Raw genomic sequence first — 24,329 nt, 5'->3', positions numbered from 1 at the left:
ACAGTGAGACCATTAATACAAGTTACTACTCATCAGTAATACCTACTGCACGCTTGCCATGGAAGTCACTAGGACTAATTTAAGGAATATGGTAATATCTAACTATAATATGTCTGGTTTTTTACAATATAAGCAAATAGTAATAGGTATTAATCATATTTCTTATAGGAAAATACAAAGCAGTTGCACAGTTCTGCAAATGTTATTAGAGATGGTGAACTTTGCACTGATCAACTTCAATATACTATTAGTTTATGTAAGTTTATAGGCACAGAGAGTCCAATACTTCAATCACTAGCAAAAAGTAAAGTGTCTGTCAGGTAGATACATCTTTTATTATACTTAGGGAAAATATTTCAATGGACTTTAATGGCAGGTCAGCCATAAGCCACACTCAGACAGCAGCTTCTTCCAAAATAAACATCAAAAGGCCCGTATACATAAACAGCACAGATTTGGGCCATAATCAGACAAAATAAGGAACGACAATATGGTAGAATGATTAAATATTCATTTATTTATAACATACGCAAACAAACAAAAATTTATCTTCACATAAGGACTGCTGAAATACAAATCTTAATTCACCAGCATCCAAAAATAATTTTTCATGGAGCATACTACAATCAAGCCAAACTGCAGTCTCTGTATTCAAATGATCAAGCATATGAACCCCACAATGGTTGTGCAAACTACATGGAATTAAAATCTAAAATGTATAAACTGAAAAGTCATTTCCCAAAATGCTCTAAGTCTTTTAAGCACTTACTGGGGAAGAAGCAAATGCTCTGAAGCTCACTGCTAGGATGCCATCTGACCATTCATGTGACACTGGATCAAATTGTCCATATAGCTGACCCATTGTTATGGATTTGGGATTTAAAACAGTGATCTGAACTTTGTTTTCTTCCATCAGCCCCTGAAGACACAAAAGTAATAAAATCTGTTAACACCAAACATGCAATTTATTATGCCATTTATTTTGAATTTTACAGTTATATATTATTAAATCTTCATTAAAATTTCATCAGTTTACAGCAGGAAAGACGTTACACCTATTACATTTGAAAGATGGTTTACAGGTGTCTAAAGACAATTATCCCAACTTTATCATATGTAGCTGGAAGTCTAATTTTAATACTGAACAGTGGCTTGATAAATTAAAACTTTTTTTTTTTTTTTTAAATGTTAGTGAACTGGAAATCAGGCAGTCAATCAAGAGACCCAAGTTCTATTCTTACACATACAGCGATTACAACAGGCCAAGCTCTTTTGTCTCTCTATCCCATTTTTCCCATGTTTAAGGAATAAATATGACTGCCTTGGTAAATTTCTGAGATTGATGTCAAAATGACATTATAAAGTTGGTTTGGGGTTTTGTTTTTTTTTTTTTTTTTTACTTAAACCATGTAAAGATATCTAATTTTACTTTTTTATTAAACTTTAACTGATTCTTTCTTCTCTCCTTGTGACTAAAAATGACATTTAATACTGCACACATCCGAGATCAGGTGGCTGAAAAACACTCTTCCACAGGAATGAATTACAAGCAAAGGCAACAAACTGCAAACACTCATTTGAATGCCTACTCACTATAGCCTTAAAATACAAGAAACATGTATCCCTCATTTAAGAAAAACACCTCTCTCCTTCCAAAAGCAGCCCTATTGTTTATGAACTTGAACTGAGAAATCAGGAGTTCGGCATCATTTCATGCCTGTTCTGACTGCCTTCCTCTCACAGATACACATAATCTTTCTTTGATTCCCCTCATGAAATATAAAATACAGGAATTTTTATTATACTATTTCAAAGGAGAAACAAGTATGTTTATAAAAAATTATGAGTACAACTTCTTTTTCTGACAGTGTATATTGAATTATAATTCACTCTAACATACTTTTTTATTTCACCAAAATGAATATTGAGAGGGAAATGCAATATTTAAAGAAAGGGGAAAAGAGATAACATCTTCTTGGAAAGAGTTATAAGCTATGTGAACAGCAAACACACAAGCATGACAAAAATACAATTAAAAAAAAAAAAACTGAGTACAGCAACTTTGCCACAGTTGCCCAGCTAAAAAATTAAAACACTGTTGCAATGACAAAATTTTAGATTTATAATCTCCAAGATTTGCAAGTACCTTACAATTTTCTTTTGTATTATGTCTGTTAGCAGCTTCTTACCTCATTCATCACAAATCTCTCCTTCTCATCTTACTCATCACAATGCCCCCTAATTATAAAATTCAGATATAGTCCCAATACAGCTGCTAGAGTTCCCAGAACTAAACACTAATCAGTTCAGATCCATGAGAAGATTTTCTTCAAGATCATAAAAATCCTCCTAAAAAGCAATTGTTATCATAATCAAAGTGAAACTTTATTGATTAGTTGGATACGAGTTCTTTGGGGGGGGGGACGGGGGGGGACAAGGAAGAAAGCTCCAATAGGTGTGATGACCATTAAATTAATCATTAGAGTTGATTGAGAAGCTGAGCTAACAGGAAAAAAATCATCAGGTAAAAATTTCTTACTCTACCACATAACTTTTTTCCTTGACAAATAGAAATGGGAAGGAGTGGACAATGATTCACTCTGAATTAAAAGGAAAAGCAGAAAGTTAAATATTGTTTTATTGGAGTGACAGGCAGGAACAGAATTTCTCCTACATACCTAAAGCAAAAGCTTCACAATTTAACCTATAATATAGGAAGCAACTAAGTAACAGCTTTAATAAATGATCATAAGAATAGAGTTGTGTTTGATAGCAATACCAATGTGAAAGTCTAGCCAGTCTACTCTTGCTGATAACTACACAGTGCCTGCCTGAAGATCACCATTAAGGAAATGAAACAGTTTTGCTAAGGTGGTTGGTCGTGTGTTTCTGGTCAGCCAGCCTGAAGAAATTCAGTGTCCTGAAGATCACTTATGCTTCATGGTTATTACTATTTTTCTCTGGGGATGCCTGGAGTTCACTGAGTGGGCCAGTGACCTCTCAAGTCTCAAATCCTAAACATTTCAGAAACAGATACAAAAGTACCTTGTACTGGGTTTACATTCCATCCTAGCAGATCAGACTAGACTGAACCTAGAGGTCCTTAGAGCACAGAATACTAAAGACAATAACTATGATTAGATTATTCTGCAAAAGCCTCTGCAGCCCAAGTAGCAGGATTCCAGAGATCCCATATGAAAAATAAATATTTTGATGGCTTGAATTTGGGCAAGATTTGGTATAGCTATACTACTGGCCCACTTAAATGTTCCACAGATAACAATGATTACCCACGTCTATGTCAGGTGAGAAGTTATTTAGCAGAACAGATCTTGGATTTGTTTCAGATCCAAAATTTGTCTGAAAATTTGAAATACCCTTGTTTCAAAAATAATCAAAATTTGAGACTATTTAGTTTCTGGGTTTACATGGGTTTATTGTATTCTTACCAGAAAGTGTTCAAGACTTTGTGTAAGTTTATGAAGCAGATCTATTGTTCAGTGTAGCTCTGAACTGAATAATCTCTGTTAAGAGTGTTCAGCAGCTCTCATGTGAATAAGTTGGAAATCTGGCATAAAGCTTTCACAAGGAACAGTTTATCATAAAATTTCAAGTAGCTAATTCATTCCTTGTCCAATCCAATGAAAGAATTTAGAGAAAACACCATGTGTAGAAATGTATGAAATGTATGAAGTGTGTATATTTAAAGTTGGGTCATCCTATCTTATGTAAGTTTCTCAATCAAATTCTTTAGCTTTTCCTTATACTTTTAACTTCCTTAAAGTAAATTCTGTATTCAGTATAAATACTAAAACATGTTTATAAAATTTGTTTGAAAATAGCTTTCACCAGAAATATTTATAAAAATGTTTAGATACCTTCTCACATATGTCTCCCAATGCTCCTGCCAGAACTCGATATGCACATGTTTTTCCCCCAAAAGGCTCTCCAACTATCATAAAGCCATGACGCACAATCATCATCTCATATATCTGCAGGATCTTCATAGTAAATACATCAGTCATTTGCAAATTCATAGCATCACAGTTTGTTTTGATGGCTTCCAATAGGTCCTTGTAATCTGGTTTTGGTAGCTTCACACCAGGAAACAAATCAGAAGTAATACCCTATCCAAACAATTAATTGGAAAGTACACTTATTTTCACAGTAATTTGGTTTGACACTCATGCAATCAACCCTTTGTTGACACAAAGTAGACTAATAACTATTTTGATTAAAATAATTATGAATTTCATGTCACCCTTGTCCGAGCCAAAATTCTGACTTTGTAATTTATTATTTATTTAATGTATCTTTTTCATGTTTACCTGGGCACATAGAGAAGGGATTAACTATCTAAGCATATTCTTTCCTGATAAACATTAGCTTTTATTAAACTAGTTTATAAAACTTGTGGTTAGAAAGTGGAGAAAGCGTTTACCTTTTTTCCTCAATAACTGAAAAATAATTAACTGAAATCTAAATTTAAAAGCAAAGATCCTGCAGTTGTGCTTACCACAAAAGAAGAAAGATACAGAATAAACTGAAGATGTAACAAATGAGAAAAATAATCTCTGGGTTATCATTTCAATTAGACAGACCTGCAGTATCAACTTGGAAAGCAAAGATTACCAAAAAAATATCCAAAATAAAACATATTCTTTAGAAATGACAATGACAGCAACTATTGGTGCACTTAGAATCGCAGTATTTTGACATTTTTCCTGTTACTATGTATGTTGGTTTCCTTCTACTGTGTGCCTTGATTTTCTTTTAGCACTGTTAGCTTCCACTGTTAACATGTTAATGAGCATACCACATCCTGACCATAAAGTGTGTGTTTTATCAAAGTGTATTAAAATATGTTTAATGTTCTGTGCTACCAGGAGCACGTTTTACACTTGACTATGACAAAAGCAGGGCTTTTCCAAGGAAAATAATCATATTTCCCAAGTAGAAATATCAAGCTGTGTTCAAGGTGAGCAGCTTTTCTTGTCTGAAACACGTTTGATGTAAAATTTCCATTGGTCATTCATCTGCACTTTTTCTCCACACTCTCTGTTAAAGGATTAACGATTTATACACTTGTGAGAGAGTATGGTCTTTCTATGCCTACTAGATTTTGTAACTAAGATAATGGGGGGTGGGGGGGGAGAATCTATTAATCATTTTGTTCTTACAAAATGGATGACAAATATGGGGAAATGGAGGAATACCATATTAAAAGAAACAATTTAGTATCACAGCATAAGTTGTACTGCTGGGCAAAACTGTCTTCTCTACAACAGAGCAGGGTCAATTTTATAAATGAACCCATTACTAGGGCCCAAAGACTTTATGATAGGCCCAATGCAATATACTACAGGATAGTATTAAAGGAAAATCTTTTTTTAAGTGTTAAAAATCAAGATCCAAAAATCTGGATGGACCATAAATAATTTAGAACAAAGTGAAGCAGAGCTTTGAGCAAAACAAGACCGAGAAAGCATGTATCATTTGCATGCTCCTACATAAACACAGAAGAGTTACTGCATATCTCAAGTCAGATGTACTCGACTACACTGGAGACCTGAACAATGAAGGTAAACCCAGCAAAATTAAAATGAATGAAGGAGGACATGGGTGTTTCCGCATTTCTCTCAAGCGTGATATATAAATTGAGGGAAGAAATCAATATTTCTCATAATAAAAAAGGAAATAATTCTTAAAATCATATTTAAAATTTGAAATTACCTTACTACTGCTGAACTTAAATCCTTTTATAATTCTTTCTGTATCCAGTAAGAATTTCAAACAAAGCTACTTTATTGGAGAACTAACAGAATTAGGCTATTACAATTCCCACATACTCTAGGCCTAACCTACTGTTAACCCTTAAATCTGTCCCACAATGGATAACTAATTACAGTGACATTGTGGCGTCATGCTCATTTGTCAGTGTTTTTCCTTGTAACATGCATCTGTTCTGTACTGACATAATAATCTACTTTAATTCTATTTATTAGCCTTACGTTCCTTAGCCTTCTTTTGCTGTTTACAAGTCGTTAATGTGATACTTCCTAGCTTCAACTTATAACATTTTTCCTGGTTTTGGGATATGCTAACAAGCAAAATATTAGTATGTGCAAGGCTATTTCATCTCTAAATCAACATATATTTGTTATTCTATGAAAGTGAAAAATATATAGTATTACTTCATAAATATAGAGTTAATTTCTGTACACTAAATTCTTAACATTGCTATTCTTAAACACTGAAACTTACAGAAACAACTAGTGAAGATGCTGCAGTTTTCCCAGACAACTTCTCTAAATTTATTTCCATTATTTCAAAATTTATGAAAATCTACCTTCATGCTCATGACTTGTTTTCAGGAACAAGTGTGTAAGTTAGGCAGAATTTTAATTAGATTAGAATAACAGTGTCCAGAGACATATGTTCAGTTTCTAATTCATTATGCTTTCATATAACTTTGGGCAAGGCAATTACCTCTTCTGTGCTTCAGATTTCTACGGCTCTTTCTTAAACTTCCTAAAGGAAAGAGCCTCCATATTACTTTCATGCCCTCATGGATGTTTTCTTACAGAAATTACCTCATTTTATTCCATTATAAAATTACACAAAAATAAGTATTATGCACTGAAAATATAATTGCAACTAATATGACTGCTAAAATATACCTATTACTATCCAAAACAACTCATGAGAGTTTTTGATGTTGTGAGTGTATAATTGCACACAAGTTGCCATGGCTGTATATGAAGAAACAATTCTTTTTCCAAATAAGATCTTTCCACTAATGTTTAAAAAGGTACACATGAAGGACAATGTTTTCACAGTTTCCAAACTTCTATATACACCAGCACAGATCCTTTCTTCTTTTTCTAACAGGACACACAAATCTCACAGCTGCCAAAGACGACTACAAACTTTTTGTAATGAAGTTCACAGCTCACGTTAGAGTTGGGCATGTCTGGTTCAATCAGAGGTATATTAAACACGCCTATCCTGCAGCAACAGATAGAAATCCAATCCAAATGGCACATATTAGGACACAGACTGACTGTGTTAGTGCATCCTGTAAATCAGAGGAGCAAGTTACAGTTCATTTTCTCCAGCTCAGTTCCATACTGAGATCAACTCAGGACAAGAATGAATGTGGGCTATTTACTTGGTCTATTTACTGTTTTGCACATTTTAAATGAAAATCTAAATTTTCTCTTATAAAGAGGACACTATTAGTACCTACCTATTTCATAAGAATACTTATAAGGTACTCTGAAATCTTGAATACATGATATATAAAAATAGTATGTTACCATTTCAAGCAGTAGTCTTGGCAGAAACTTGCATTGGTCTAAACTATCAAAACCCAAACGCTTGCTATATTTGCTACGAAGGAACAGTTAAGACTAAGTTTTAAAATTATTACAGGCTGGATTAAAAAAGTCTTTGGTCCACCTCCCTGATAAACCTCTCATATAGTATTTTTATCAACTTGTATTTTTAGTAACCTCTTTACATTACTAAAAATCTGTATGTTTTCTACCTCAAAAAGTGGTAAATCATGAGACAAGAATTTAGGCAGGTTGACATCTGTAATGGATCTAAGGAGCAAAACTTCTTCATCTTCCAATGGATATTTCAGCTAAAAAATATAAAATAGTGTTAGTTAATTTTTATAGTTTCAAAAAACAGATGTTAAACTTCCCTGTTTTACTGAACATTCCCTGTTGTGTATCTGTGCAATTATTTTGGCAGTTTCAGGTCCACCGATAACAACATATGTTCTGGATGTATGTTTATACATTCATATCAAGGTGTGTGCAGTAGATTTCTATAGTCAGGCCAATTTTACTTTAGTTTATGTCCAGTGATGGGTGTTACTATAAATTTGATATGACATTTTTTCCCAAACCATTGATTTTTTTGCTTTCTAAGACGTATTCCTTTTCTTCCTAAGAAGGATACTTTTCCCTAATTTGACATAAAACATCTGCCTTCAGCAAAGTCAAAAATCTAAAAGCTTGCATATAGATCTCTCTCCCAGGTTATTAAAAAAAAATTAAAAAAAGAAAATATGTGCCTCTTTTGCCACAATACATAGCTTAGTTACTGATTTTGGGCTTTGTAGGGGTTTTTTTGTAATAGGATTATAGGTTGAAAAAAAGAGGAATGGAAGAGAATTGTAAATTATACTAGTCTACCTAAATAAAAGTAACTGAATTAATAAAACAACAGCTTAGTTTCTTAGTAAAATGTCTGCATTCATCCACAATGCAAGCCAAAACAAAATACTACATCCTACACCATTTTTCTTAAAGATAAAAGAGTGATCAAAGTCACATGTGGCAGATATTAGCCCGTGTGTTACTGGAAAGTGTTCACATACAAGGCATCTGAACCTGATAAGAAAAGCAGAGCAAAGCAGTAGCCAACAAGCCAAACAACTCAGTAAATTTGCATTTAACTAGAATTCTTGAAAGATGATCAGCACGCTTAATAGGCACGCCATTCAGTGACAAGTGGTGTGGTGAATGGCCCGGCAGCTTTATCTCTTCTTGACTTTCCTCAGCTTATGCCCCAATACATATCCTTTTCATTTTCATAGGTATCACAGAATGAAATTTTAAACAGCTACTTGCCATTATGTAGAATAGTGTACCTTCTGTTATGAAAGAGACATGTTACTAAGTCATTGGATGACAAAGAAAATTCAAAAAATCATTTACCTTCAGGTTGCCAGCAGCAGTGAGTACTGACTTCACAGCTCTCATTCCATAATCATAATGGTGCTGAGAAGACAACTGCTCTGAACACAGACGATATGTAGCTACAATCTTTACAGATAGAGGTCGAGCAGTAACAAAACCACAAGAATACAGAACAATCTCTGCAATCATGGCATAATCAGGAACCATCATAGCTACTGTTCTAAAGAGAGCCTATTAAACATACATATGAAAAATCACATCAGAAAAAAATTATACCACATTATTATATACAACTTTTTTCTACAATTACATAAAATACTATTTTTTTCATTATTTCATTAATACAGTGACAGACAATTAAATTTAACTATTACAATTATGACTGCGATATACTTAATGGCTTTCCATAAACACTTAGAAATACTTTATTTTCCATTGTGACAATTCACGGTTGTAGGTCTTCATCATTCAAGATTAACAACAAAAACACATAAAACACCACAAGCTCTAGAAGGAATAGGGGAGTGCAATACAACTACCACAAAATAGTTGATGCTGTCAGACTCCTACTAGCATTGTTTAGCTGCAGCCTATGCTTCAATTTTACCATTGTTCTACCAAACAAGCATCGGAATACTTTCAGACAGACAAAACTTTCGCTACTTTTCATATTCTACCAGAAAGTTTTTAAGATTATTCCCTTTCATCTATACAAGCAGTGCTTTTGAATCTTGTATTCATACTATATGTGAGTAAACTTCCCAGACAGGTCTGAGAACTATTTACAAAGACTGTACTTTTCTATGTTTTTATTAATTTATCAAGATATTTGCTCAGATTTCCTTTTCTTTCTATGGACACAGGACAAATGTATTTAAAGGGTAGGAAAGGACATAGCACTCTTGTAACAATCACTCAATAATAAACTTAAACAGAATAGAAATCTCTTACATTAAAAACACCACAAGTCCCTTCAGATCAAACCAAAAGATCAGAAAAAACAGAAATTAATAAAAAAAACACATTTTTAGTCAATATCTAGATATCATTCACTGCTTGTACACTATAAAGCGTTCCCTTTAATTTTTGAACTTTCAGGTGCTTAGCCAAGAAACACACAAAGTTGTTTGTTTTAACCTGACAGTCAGACCTTGAATCAAGCAACCACTTCCTGACACCTTAAAATTCAGTTTATTCCTATTTTTCAGTCTAATTATCCTTTTAAATTTCTTTTTCTTCTGAGAGAAGATTATTTTTACACTAGTGTAATCAAAAACTGAAGGTAACCAGTATTAAATATTCTTAATAATTTCTATATTAGACAAAAAGTGATTTCTTTTTTTACTTTCTGTATTAGCTATTAAAAGTAATAAAATTACAAGTGTTATAATACCTTAAGATTATCAGGAAGCTCTGAACGCCCAGCATAACCAGGATTCATGGTAATGAAGACAGCACATGTAGGGTTCAGTTTCAGTTCAGTTCCTTCAAATACTATCAAATCAGATCCTGAATTAATGCCTATAGAGAAATAAAAAGTAACATCATTATTGGGCAGGTTTTGTTGTGTCTTTATTCTTTGTCACATGTAAGTGAAAGATACAATTAAAATAACAGGTTACCTCTTTGGATAGTAAAAATCTGCTGAGCAACCACAGAGAGTACTTCCAAATCAATCCTGTTGAATTCATCAAAGCAAGCCCATGCCCCACAAGACAATAAACCCTAGAAGAGACAGACATATAACTAATTAATAGGTAACTTCTTATTTTGGACATGCTGATCAAAACAATTCTGCAATAAGAAAAATTTTAATGTGCAAAGAAAGGACTTATATCCATGATCCAGAGCACTAACTTCCAAACAAAATCACTCCAGCTAGAATTTGTTTCAAAAAGAATTACAGAAATTTAAAAACTGTTTGCTTGTAAAAAAAAAAAAAAAAAAAAAAAAAAAAGATAAAAGCCTGTACAAACTAATCCAAAATCCTAATTCTTCTGTCATATGCAAAGTGCCTATCAAATACACACATCTTGCATGTTCTACCTTAATAGTCAGTATTTTGCAACTGGACAAGGGGAAAGATTTCAGCAATAAACAAGCCTCGAAAAAACCTACTCTTCTTTTGCATCTATGCTAACAGGGTTCACAGTGACAAAAGGCAACGTAAGGACTTCTGCATGGGTAAAATCAACTGTTTGGTTATGGCATACCACATTACCTAAAGTGCAACTAAAGAATAATTCTCTTTTCCTAGAGTTCTGGTTAATTAATAAGTCTTTTCTGAGATATGCTCCCCAAATGCTACTGTACCATCTCTGTAGCACTGGTAGTCTTTCAATGGCACTTCATGCTTTGTTAACAGTAATTCTAAAATTCCCATTTAAGACATAGAATTTTGCTTTCATAATTCTAAAGAAAAGCTTTTAATTTAGCTTATTTTGGTGAACTACCATCATGTTGAATTTTGAAGACAAATCACATCATTCCAATGCCACTTCTGACTCAGAAGGTAAGAATAATGCCAGGGAGGAAAGCATACTTGCTCTATTTTTGTATCATTCCAGTCCAAACCAGGACACTGGACTATAAGACACAGATGTCCATTCAGGATAGATTTTCACAATACAGAGCTGTCTACTCAGGATAATATCGAAATGAATATATGCTTGATTTATATAATATAATGACTCTTACCACCTTATTTAGAGTTTAGATTAAACCTCAAGTCCCCTAAAATTTGCAATCAGCTATTAAAAATGCACTCATTGAAATGGCATCTATGTTGCCTATTTAAAGCAAATAAAATCATTATGGTTTATTTAATTTTCAAAGCACATAAAAAATATTTTGATATCTTGGTTGGATTCTTACTATATACTTGGATTCTTACTATATACTTGGATTCTTACTATATACTACTATATACTTACTATATACTTGGTTGGATTCTTATAGGTCTTACTATAAGACCTATCTGCACAATACTAGCATTATATAGCGGCCTGGAAGTGGAGAAAGATACATTTACAATACTTTAAGACCACTTCAAGTGCCAAAATAATTAAAGGGCTTTAATATAATTGAGAATATGACCCTCAAGATTTATCCAAACCTTAAAAAATTTTCCTAATGCAAGGTAATCCAATCCATCAGAACAATTGAAAACCACACACTGTTTAGCTACAGCCTTTGCTAAATCTTTTGTAGTTTCTGTTTTTCCAGTTCCAGCAGGACCTTCAGGGGCACCTCCAAGATGCAGGTGTAGTGCACCAAATAGGGTTCTGGAAATAACATAATAGAAAAAAAAACATTGTATGAATTTTCATGTTATTTTTTCAGCTGCTCTAACTTTTAACAGAAACTTTTTAAAATTTGTTTCATGTCTGCATTTTCCTATGATGGTACAGTTTACTTGCTTCTGGCCAGCTGTAGTTTACAAATGTGTAGTGATGTATGAAGTTTACTAGAAGTTCACAATAGAGAATAGCTTACTTTCCACTTTCTAAATCTAAATCCTCTTGTAATTTATCCCTAAATATAGTGTCACAAAAGATTAACTTTATCACAAACTTAAATTAAAATATTCATACAGGACCAATTGTATTCCACCAAAAGAAATGAATCCTATTGTAATTATGCCTATTAGAACATAAAAAATACAATTCTGGAGTCATCTCTTCCCAGGACTAATTACAATATCTCAACTAAATAAATTCTTGCTAATACAGTACATTTAGTAACTTGCAGTTTTACCTGTAGCATCTGTCTGTAAGTGGAGTAATAACCAGCCTAGGGGTATTGCCCAGATATTCGTATCCATACCTCAGTCCAGCATTGATCATCCTTGTTTGTAAATGCCCTTCCTAAGAAACAAGCCGTTAATTTTATAGATTCAATAAATAATTTTTAAAAAACACCCACCCACCACTCAACACTATTTCTCAAGTTCCTTAACAGGCCCGATGGTGTTAGAATCAACTACATGGCAGACTACCGATTGCTCTGAGACACTAGTTTCAATGTGACTCAAATAAAAAATTGCCAATTAATAGACTAAAGTATTGACACAAAAAGACCATTTTTTACATTAACTGTTATCTAAAAAAAGATCCTACTAACCATATTGCAGAGTAAAACTGTCTTGTGTAGCTACTTAGAAAGTTAACGGACTTTCTAAAAGGTAAACAGAAGTAATCATGACCAATAGCTGTAGTTACGGTCAATCTGATGACTCTGATACAGCAATGTATGATCCCTACATATACATTTATTTTTTTTTAATTTCACATGCAACGTCTTCTGTATTACGGGAAATCTTTTCCTGATTAATATAAAATATTGTATCCTACCACTATCCAGTATAAACATCGTTATTTTCCCAATACATGTAATGCACAAATAAAATATTGACAATAAGTCAGATTAAAACCTCTACCTGAAAATTGTCATCCCTACAGCATTCTCTATCCTGCAGAATCAGAAAACCAAAATACAGTCTTTGAGTGAACAATTTTTGTCTGTCCCCTCCCTGCAAACTCAGCAAATGTCCTGACAGTCAGCAGTGATGAAAAAAGTAATTTTAATTAAAAACTGTTTGCGTCTGGCTACTGGCCATTCTAGTTAGCAATCCATAAAATGATTGGTTATAGGTATTCTCTTATCAGCAGAAATTCTCATAGTAGTGTAACCATTCTCTGTGTCAGCAAGCAAGCAGAAATTGAAAAACTGTGAACAGAAATTACCTTCTAATAGGATTGAGAGGTATCACTTACCTCCCAGTAGTACCTAAGCTGACTTAACCATTCAAAGTCACTCTCATCTTTGACTTTCTTGCTTACTAGAGATGCAAGAACATCCCTAGCATGAACATCAAGCACAACAAGTGCTCCTAGCGTCACTCGATTCTGCTTAGACAGCTTTCCTCGCACCAAGGTGACAATGTCCTCAATCTGTCTATTATTCTGTTCCAGAAAATCCTCTAGTGCCTGCAAAAATTTTTTAAAGTTAGGAAGTTGCATGTCTAGTCTAAGGCATGATTATTTTTTCTTATATTGCTTTTATTTCTCTGTATTAAAAAGTTCCCTCTCACTATAATAGTAGTACTATGTCCTTCATTCACTGGTAGTTCAATAGGGGTTTGTGGTTTGGTTTTTTTGGTTTTTTTTCTACTTTTATGGAACCATATGTAAAACATCAGTGACATATCTGGAAACAAAATAGCATATACTATTTTCTTCCTGGAACACAGGAAATAGTCCTTATTTTTTTATACATTTCACATTAAGAAAAAGAAAATGCCACACGTGTTTTAAAGATCTACTTACATGTATAGAATACACTTTCTATGGTTAAGGGACACTGTCACACTAGAAAAACACTTTTATGTCCCACAATAGTTAGAAACAACAACACATCTATAATTCAAAAAGTTAACAAGAAAATGCCTTTTTCTACAATTTTTCAGTTTATTGACTTCTAGTTATAGTCTGTGTTCAGTTAGCTTAATCATGTCTTTTACACAGTAACTGATAGTTTCTTTCAGGCTAAGTTGATGGTAAACAGGAAAGGCCCAATTAAGGAAACCACTTGTATCATGACAGTACTTAGATGTGATGAAGTACCTTACTGAATTGAAATTTAAAAAGTGGGAATTAACCTTAGTAATGCATTCACACCAAAGCATGTTTCTATAGAGGAATGACTTCTATTTGTCTGGAGAAAAACTTATCTAGATCTGGTTTAGGCTCTTCTCCCTGCTAGCCTGCTGTTCCTCTCCAAACACACTGGCACTGGTAACCCTCAATAGATGATGATGATTTTGAGATCTCTCATCTCAGCTAGTTATTTTCCAAACATTAAGTTTGGATAATCATCTGCTTAGCATGACTTCTTTTTATTTATGAGAATAAAGCAGTAAACACAGAGTTCAAAAGCTGTTCAATTTCTACAGTGTTGCATTACAAGTTCTGACCAGGACAAAATCTGAAATATCTCACTCAGGGATAATAACCCACTTGCTTACCACCAAGCTTTCCTCAGCAAACATGAGGTATCAGTTGAGGGACAGAATATGTCCTCAGCTCCCACGTCAATAACGTTCCTTGGTGCTATCCTTCCGACCACATGACTATTTCACTGAGGATGCACATGGTCCACAAGATAATGCTCTCAAAATTTATGAAATAACTTTGTTTTTATATAGCATCTTAGTTCATTATTTGGTTTTAATAAGAAATTTGCACCTTTGATTTATGTACAACAGTTATTTGTTGGAAACAACTCAAAAATGTTTGAAAGGAAGCATGTGTGTGTATGCATGTGCACGTATGTGTGAACACATACTTAATATTAATGAGTGACTTAAATGATACTGGCATCCTGTCCCAGAAAACTCTGAAGTGCTTCAGGCAGAATGCAGTACTTTTGGCCTCTCACGTAGTCACTGATTGTCTGTCATAGTTCCTATGCTTTAGTACACAACATAGGAATGGAAAAAAGAGAGAATATTGAAGGTTGTAAGTCTGAGAGGAGTTCTTCCTGCCACAGATTTGTGACAGATCGTCAGGAGATGCAAATGCCTCTCCACCACTTCACTACATACAAGCCCTTTCCGCAGCAGAACAAAGATTCTTGGGCTGAAGCCAGATGAGCAGAATTCCCACTGCAACAGAATTTGAGTGAAAGCTACAGGAAGGACAGGTTTCCCTGCATGCCCACGTACAGAAAAGGCTTGACACAGACCAGCACAAGAGCTTTCATCTAGGCTCAGAATTCTGTAACAAATATTCCCCAAAGCAAATTCATTTAACCTTTGCTTTAACTTCCTCTTTTATTCACTAACAACATTAACTACAGACTCATTAAGGTGAGGTTGGCTTTCATTTTTTTTTTAATCTAAAATCTCTAAGATTAGAATTCCTGTCTCTCCTTCCTGAAAGTCTTTCACCAGTTGAGGACAAATGGTGCAGAGCATGTAGAAGCCTTATTTCTTTCCCCAGGAAACTAAGGATCTCCTTTGTTACTGGGAAAAGAAAATATTTTCAAATCTCTTTCAAATCTTCTGATCTGTTGCAAGATTTACTTGTATTAGCAAATAATCTCCTCTTCTTCCTTTAATTCAAAACACAAAGTTATAACTTTACGTAAAATTGTGAAAAACTTGATGTTTCTTCCTGTCCAAACATCAGAGAATGAAAATCTAGTTGCCTCATCTGATGGTGGCAATTCTGGAACACTTCCAAATACAACAGGTGAGAGCATTAAGCCTTAGCAATAAACAGAAGAAAGGTCCTACAAAACACACATCCTGAATCTTAATTTAATGCCTGAATACCTTTATTCCCACTAGCATTAGCTAACAGATTATAAATTCTGCATCGGTCAGGCATATATATTCATTATTTAACAAGGGTGAGGATGGTACATATCTTCTAATGCTAATCGTAGCCCATCTTCATAAAAAGCACTAAACATTAATGAAGGTCAGTTAGACTTCTCAACCAGCTACAAACAGACAAGCTACGCTAGTCCATACCATCCGAATACACCACTGGGCTGCTTTCACAGAAAGATGTACTCTACATGTTGAGCTAAATAGAATGCACTCTGACATAGTACAGAAGCATTGGTGCCTATATCCAAAAGGAAATATTAACTTCAAAGTCTTCAAGGATCACATTTCAGGTAGATCTTTAAAGTAGATACTCAAAAGATTAACTACTACATTGAACACCTATTCATCCAAAAATGTTATTACCAAAGGTCTGATTTACTACTTCATTATATCAATTTGACATAAATTTAAATTTAAAATATTCTTACCAGTTGGCCATTTCTAATAGACATTTGTACTTGCATTGTCCAGAAAGTTTGGGATACACAAAGAACTGTTTGTCCAGGCCACTCTCTTACCCAATTAACACGTAGAGTTTTTGGATAAGCTTCGAGTGCATCCTCAATGACCTAGACAGGAAAAAGCACGCTATAACTACATGTGAAAAAAAAAGGTAATGTTCAGTTTTAGAATTTAGGTTAGGCTGTGTTACTGAGAATAAAAAATAAATCAGGGTGTAGATTCAGCCTCAAACTCAACTCTATAATACTGACATCTTGCAAGCAAATCTCTCAACAAAGCTCAAAAAAACCCCAAAATGTCATAATATGAACGAAGTGATCACACAAAATTTCTGAGAACTGATTTTACAATACATTCTAAAATCTGTTGCCATCAGATGCTTAAAATTTTCTAGCTCCATCTACAATGAAAGTAGAAAACAAGTACAAATACAATTTACTTAGAAGTAATATCCCCAACTGAAAGTTTTTTCATCTATTCATTCCAGTAAAAACCCAGAGCTTTTAATTTTGCAAGTCATATTATTTAAACTTACATCTAACTTGAAGTGTATTTTCTAATAACAGAATGATTAACCTGGTTCTAGCGCCACTCAAGGATAATCCCAATGAAATCAAAACTTGCACTGGAAAAAAATTTCCAGTCTGAACAGGTTATTTTCCTGCCATTAACAAAATCCAACCCAAGTATTATTATCAACAAACTCCTCAATAAATTTAAATGGCTCCTTAGACAAGCAGGGTAAACTACTTGAGTGAAAATCTGCCATTTGTTTTGCAGTTCCAAGCTTCTTTGCTTTTAACAATCTATACACACAATAGCATCAATAAAAAAATACATCTATGAGGGAAAAATGTGTCTCTATTGACATTTAAAATATGTAAATGTTATCCGGTTTAGATCATTATAAAAGTTCTGTAGTCAAGGCTAAACGCAGACAAATGGTGCTTAACCATTTCTTATTCATGCAGTTCAGTTTGTCCACGTCTGATATGCACCAAATAGATCAGGTTATTCACTTTCTTCTGTACTGATATGCCACTACAATAATTAAACTGTTGTACTGTAAGACAGCATCAGGGAAAGTGTGTGCACATTCAATTACCTCACTTGACACTGAAAAGGACCACCAAAAAAAGATGACAGAGATGGTTAAATATACAACACAATGATGAGACACTGTAAAGACTAGAACGATACAATGTGAAAAGAAGAGTTAAGGGTCTTGATTACTGTAGTCATAATTAAGAAGAATATTTAAAAAAAAAACATGGGCAACCTCCTAGTTTAATCTTGTCCCTTAATATGACATCAAGTGTAGAAAAATCTCTGGCAAAAGAATCCTTGGCACAAATGGTTTTGACATTATTATTTAATTTTAAAGAATTTTGGAGAATTTTATAACCAGAAACCAACACCAGAACTAAAAAATAAAAAGGTATAACCTTTAAAGACTGAATTCATTGTTTTAATGTTCACCCTAAGTGCAAAGAATAAAAAGTGATTCCAGTATACGTTAACATTTACTGAAGAAATCAACGCTGAATGACATTAGCCTAGAAAATAAGAGGTTAGGACCTGTTACCTTGTGGACAGACTTCAGCATAGCTGCCTCCAGTTCAACCAGCCATTTTTCAACTTGACCTCTAGCTTCTGATGTCGAGATTGTCTCTACAAGTTCCACAGTCTCTCCTTCACTACTTTTAATGTGTGTAATATCTAATACATCAGTAAATTCCACTCTTGCAATTCCTTCAAAACACTTTTTCAAGTGAGGTTGTACTCTAGAAAACAAAACTAGTATTAAACAGCTTCTGACAATTTCTTCTTGCCAAAGATAATTTAAATGATTTAATGATGATGATTTATTTTTTTAAAAAAAATATTTCTGAACAATTTACTTAAAAGATCATTTAAGTTGGTCAAAAAAAGTTTATCCTCAACAATAATTCCTGTGTACTACCCCCTGCAAGATGCTTACCACAGTATTTTTTGAAGATCAGTTTAAATATGCAAAATATTACTTATAGTCTCTGTAACATATAAACAAGTAAGGATAAACAAGTATTCTTTCTTTAACTGCTAATCCACCTACAGTACATAAAATACCATTATTTATACCTTCCCAGCTAACTACAGTAAACATTAAGGAATTTGAGTAAAGCAACCAAGTACAACCTTAACACAATAGCTTGTAATAAATAAATAAAAAAACCCCTTTAAGATTTTCTTCCTCACAAGATCTCTTGCCCTGTTCATTGCACTATATGAATATTTCTCTGTGACTGAGCTGCCATTTTATTATTTATTTTCGTTCTTATTTTTGCATGACTTTGCACTGCTTTCACTGCACGCTATCAAGTCTGCATGTTGGAAATCAAACCCCAGTTCCTCTGCTTATAGCGAAGGCTATATTGTTTAACAAGATTGCTTCTGCAGGAATCTTTGTAGAGTTAATTCCACTCAGTATAAGAAGGACTTACACCGAGTTACACTTTTTGCAGTTTAATCCTGAATGAGACTGGGGAGTAGAAATCCCAGAGAGAGTTAAAACAACGGCAAACTACTTCTGAAATACTTTCATTCGGACTGCCCCTAAGAAGGTAAAATTCAAGCCAGCGGTATACAAGTTCCATTTGATATTCAGTTTTCTACTGGGAAAAATCAGGTATGTTAATTTCACCATGAATTACTATATAGAATGCTGATTATTCTGCAAACAGGTGTATGGAAGGGTTACTAGTTTAGAAAACAGAACTGAATTTAGTTACCCATATTAAAAATTACTCTGCGTTCACCTGTCATAAAATCTAACCAAGTAGATACTTAATATCATAACTGTCAGTGAGAAAAAAAAGAGAGTTCTGGGCTCAGAGAAACAATATGACAAGACTATCTGCATGCACTGTGAGTCACAAATACATCTATTAAATATTACCATACCGAGAAGGATCTTTGGTCTCTGAAAGAATGTCAAGGAGTTCATCATTAGATAAAAAAAAGAATCTGGGGAAAAACAAACGCTTCTTCTCTAGGTATTCATTAAGCCCCTTGAGAATTAGCTCCAGAAATTCATTGCACTTCCTCAGTTTTTCCAACATCTTGTCTATTATTACTACTGTCAGCACATGTTTGTCCTGGAAAAGAAATTATTCCAGATAAAAATGTTAATGCCTTCTCAAGTAAATCACCATACAGCACTGCAGGAAGTCTTAAGCAAAATGAATCTTTATTTCAAATTCTGCTTTACTCAAACCATTGTCAGGGTTACAATTTACTAACCTTTTTCATTGCCAGGGTTCACTGCAAAAGTAGTTAAGCAGTTGGTATTAAAGTAAATTTTTCAAAACATGAACTATTATTTTTGAAAATAATTTTCAAAACAGGATCAATTCATCAAACAATACAACTCCCTATCATTCTATTGGAGAAACATCAATTTACACTGGCTATTCAACTGGATTATGTAATTAAGCAACATAAAAGGAGGTTGTAGAGAGGTGGGGGTCAGTCTCTTCTCCCAGGTAACAAGTGATAGGACGAGAGGAAATGGCCTCAAGTTGCGCCAGGGGAGGTTTAGACTGGATATTAGGAAATTTTACTTCACTGATAGGGTTGTCAAGCATTGGAACAGCCTGCCCAGGGAAGTGGTTGAGTCGCCATCCCTGGAAGTATTTAAAAGACATTTGGATGAGGTGCTTAGGGACACGGTATAGTGGTGGTCTTGGGTGTGTTAGGTTTACGGTTGGACTCGATGATCTTAAAGGTCTTTTCCAACCTATACGATTCTGTGATTCTATGAACAATTAAAACATTTTGATGGATTTTTTTAAAAGTGTACTTTATGACAACAATGCAGTCACACATTTTAAGTGGTAATCATCTATCAGACTTCAATGCAAAAAAAATGATCTTTCCTTCCTTATAAGATGTATATATACACGAGATTATAAGTATTGAGGTGGCAAAGTTGTACATAGGCAACACTGACACTTCAGTACTAATACAACTAGTGATGTGATCTAAAAAAAGGTATTCTCTGATCCTAATTTTACTACTCTGATCCTACGTTTACTAGCTAAATACACATTTAAAGATTTTTCCTATCAAAATGTGACAAGTTATACTTGCTTTAAAAATATAAAAAATTGTATTTTTATTTATTTTTACAATAGCACCTGAATAACACCAACACCGGGTTTCTTATATTTATACACTGTTTGGGTGACAAAATATATTGTACTGGGTTTGCGTGGCAAGGTTTTGATAGCGGGGGGGTTACAGGGATGGCTTCTGTGAGAAGCTGCTGGAAGCTTCCCCTATGTCCAATAGAGCCAATGCCAGCCGGCTTCAAGACAGACCTGCTGCTGGCCAAGGCTGAGCCCATCAGCGACGGTGGTAGCACCTCTGGGATAACGTATTTAAGAAAGGGGAAAAAAAAACTGCTGGACAATAAACAGCAGGGGAGAGGAGTGAGAATATGTGAGAGAAACAGCTCTGCAGACACCAAGGTCAGTGAAGGAGGGGGAGGAGGTGCTCCAGGCGCCGGAGCAGAGATTCCCCTGCAGCCCCTGGTGAAGACCATGGTGAGGCAGGCTGTCCCCTGCAGCCCATGGAGGTTAATGGTGGAGCAGATATCCACCTGCAGCCCATGGAGAACCCCACACCAGAGCAGGTGGATGCACCCAAAGGAAGCTGTGACTCCATGGGAAGCCCGCACTGGAGCAGGCTCCTGGCAGGACCTGTGGACCCAAGAAGAGGGGAGCCCACGCTGGAGCAGGTGTGCTGGCAAGACTTGTCACCCTGTGGAAGGGACCCACGCTGGAGCAGTTCGTGAAGAACTGCAGCCCATGGAAGGACTCACATTGGAAAATTTCGTGGAGGACTGTCTCCCGTGGGAGGGACCCCATGCTGGAGCAGGGTTAAAGTGTGAAGAGTCCTCCCTCTGAGGAGGAAGGAGCAGCAGAGACAACGAGTGATGAACTGACAGCAACTCCCATTCCCCATCCCCCTGTGCCACTGGGTGAGGAGGAGGCAGAGAATTTGGGAGTAAAGTTAAACCCAGGAAGAAGGGAGGGGTGGGGGTAAGGTGTTTTAAGATTTGGTTTTATTTCTCATTATCCTACTCTGATTTGATTGGTAATAAATTAAACTGATTTCCCCAAGTCAAGTCTGTTTTGCCCATGATGGTAATTAGTGAATGATCTCTCCCTGCAAGCCTTTCATTATGTTTTCTCTCCCCTGTCCAGCTGAGGAGGGGAGTGATAGAGCAGCTTTGGTGGGCACCTGGTGTTCAGCCAGGGTCAACTCACTACATATATATTAAGACATATAGTGCTTTCCAAATTCTTTCTAGTGCTTTCCAAATTAACCTCTCAAATTAAATGAATGTAAATGCTTATAAAACCTACTGCAGAAGATTAAAGTTATCTCAATTAATAGAAATACAAAAAAGATTTTGCAAGAGACCTAAAGGTTGCTAAGCTAAGAAGCCTGAAACAAACAGTTGTCTGAACATCAGGTTCTAGCATTTAATATGCCTTATAACCAATTTATAGCCTAATCATCGTTACATTTTTTAATTTTACTCACCAAGCATGGGGTTTTGTGAGAAAAATGAGACACACATTGAAAAGCAGGAAATTATGCAGATTTATGACTGAGGAAGTCAAACAAAGCAAATGCTTCTAACTCAGTTCCAGTATTGGCTTGGGGTCATCTGTGACTGAATTTATTCTAGTTCAGGCCCATGCCAGTACATTAACTGACTTGTTAACCATGAACTGATTCGAACCCACTCATGTTAAAATACATAACGTATAATGACAAAGTCCTGGCAAGGAAATGGAGAGTGATAAATCCCAATCCCCTGCTTCACTTCCCAAAGTCTGGGAACACAGGTTCTGCCATAGCTTCTCCTTTACCACCTAAATCAGACTGCATTTCCATGGAATTTGAATGGGGCCAGAATGACCACAGGTAAGATGGAAACAGACCTAACTAGAAATGTCAGTCAACCCTTACGTCCCCTCTGCTTTGCCCAGTGAGTCTGCACCTGTAAGCACACAGCATAGAACACATATCCAGGATTGAAATAAAAAAAGACACAGGTATATCCAACCATAAGAAATACCAAAGAGATTGGTAGGGAGAAATTCAGACTAGTCAATCTATTGAGGGCTTGTAAGAACTGCTGACAGTAACAACAAAGAATAATCCAACAATGGACAGCAGAAATCAATGAGGTACCCAGACTACTTCCACTAGGAACAGTTTTGTCAGAGCCCATTACAAATACAGAATGTCCCACTCAGAAAAGTCCCTGATAGGGTTTGCAGAACAATACAGTCTCACAGAGCAGAAGCATGGGTGACTCATGTTGTAAGGGACAGTTGAGGAGAGACAGGCTAGACTGCTGTGCAAAGCCCAGAAGGTGCAACAGGTATCTGTAAGAAACAAACCCCTCACATGACAATGCAGATTTGACCCAGTAACCTCACTGCTGTTCAGCTTCAGTTTGCAGAATTTTATTATTAAATTCCACCTTCAGTTTCAGTTCAAAAACTCATAACATTTTGAAATTATTTGCAACATGCATTCAGCTTTCATTCAACTTCCTGCTCATGTTACACATATACTTCCATTCTACTGAAAAAACCCCAGAATTATATGTTTACCTAATTGATCTTCATGGGGGTGCACCTCCCTATACAATAATCACAGCGCTCCTTTGTACATGAAATAGATTTACCTTATGTTACTTGCCTCTTACATCATACCAAACCAGAACAAACTCAATAACTATATATACATTTCATCTATACATAGACAATTAAGCTGTCAGCAGACAAACGTAGTTCATAATTGATTTTATAAACAGTTTTTAATGCACAAACAACCATATAACTACAAGTTGTCAACAGAAAGAGGTTTTGTTCCCTTTCTTAGCATATTTATCATCAGCAAATAGAGTAAGTGCAACTGGTAAAGCAAATCAAAGCTGTGTTGCCAGTTTTATAAATGGGATTATTCCTGCTTGTTTTTTCTTTCATATGAGAAAAAGCCAGGAAAAAAAAATAATTTATGCCTCAACATAGATTTCCTATTTACAGTTCTGCCAAGGCATGAAGAAAAAAGGGAACGCCATCATTCTCAGTCATTCAAAACATCAGTGTAACTTATTTTGTCAGTGACACTGTCAGTGTCAATTGGGGGAAAAAATTGTATCAAGAAAATAGTATAAATCAAGTGTATAAAAATAGTTTGAATACCTTGTTAAAAGACCATTACTAACTCTAGTTTCTAAATACAATTTTTAATATATCACAGGTTGCAGCCTGGGATATTTTTTTCTTGGATTTTTTTTTTTCTTGCTCTTTTTTTTTTGTTTTGTCTTGTCTTCCCCACAAAGACAGAAAATCTTTCATATCCTAGATTTTTTTTAAATTTATGGGAAGTGGAAATTAAATCACTAAGTAACTTAACCCTCATTAATGTGCATTGCTTAAATTAGATATTTAAAATGAAGACATAATATATGATTATTCAAATTTGTGATTAAAAGCTAAGCAAATAAAGGAATTCTATAATACACAGCAATTTTGTAATACAATGGCATATAAATGCAAAAAAGCACGAACAGACTCAAGTTAGCTTTATGCTTTAAGAAAAACCATTCATATAGACTGGGGAAGAGCATTCTTTTAAGCCATGAAACTGAAACATTGCATTTGCAGAAAGAGAGTGCCATCTTCTGG

At 34.8% G+C, this 24,329-nt stretch overlaps 1 protein-coding gene across 1 annotated transcript in view; it reads right to left on the bottom strand.

Moving 5' to 3' along the window:
* The window catches only part of DNAH7 (dynein axonemal heavy chain 7), a 115,259-nt gene that overhangs the window by 65,135 nt on the left and 25,795 nt on the right, over positions 1-24,329 (bottom strand). The window contains exons 16-27 of the mRNA XM_072875282.1: positions 19,516-19,709; positions 18,158-18,356; positions 16,539-16,679; positions 13,490-13,702; positions 12,471-12,580; positions 11,830-11,998; positions 10,337-10,439; positions 10,108-10,235; positions 8,733-8,945; positions 7,550-7,648; positions 3,879-4,127; positions 770-919 (exon numbers count right to left, since the gene is read on the bottom strand). Coding sequence (XP_072731383.1) covers positions 770-919; positions 3,879-4,127; positions 7,550-7,648; positions 8,733-8,945; positions 10,108-10,235; positions 10,337-10,439; positions 11,830-11,998; positions 12,471-12,580; positions 13,490-13,702; positions 16,539-16,679; positions 18,158-18,356; positions 19,516-19,709 — 1,968 coding nt within the window. The remainder of the gene's footprint in view (positions 1-769; positions 920-3,878; positions 4,128-7,549; positions 7,649-8,732; positions 8,946-10,107; positions 10,236-10,336; positions 10,440-11,829; positions 11,999-12,470; positions 12,581-13,489; positions 13,703-16,538; positions 16,680-18,157; positions 18,357-19,515; positions 19,710-24,329) is intronic.

The sequence above is a fragment of the Ciconia boyciana genome, chromosome 10 (assembly GCF_034638445.1).
Source record: "Ciconia boyciana chromosome 10, ASM3463844v1, whole genome shotgun sequence".
Classification (NCBI taxonomy): Eukaryota; Metazoa; Chordata; class Aves; order Ciconiiformes; family Ciconiidae; genus Ciconia; species Ciconia boyciana.
The sequence above is the reverse complement of the archived record's forward strand: the minus strand, read 5'-3'. Positions and strand labels throughout refer to the sequence as shown.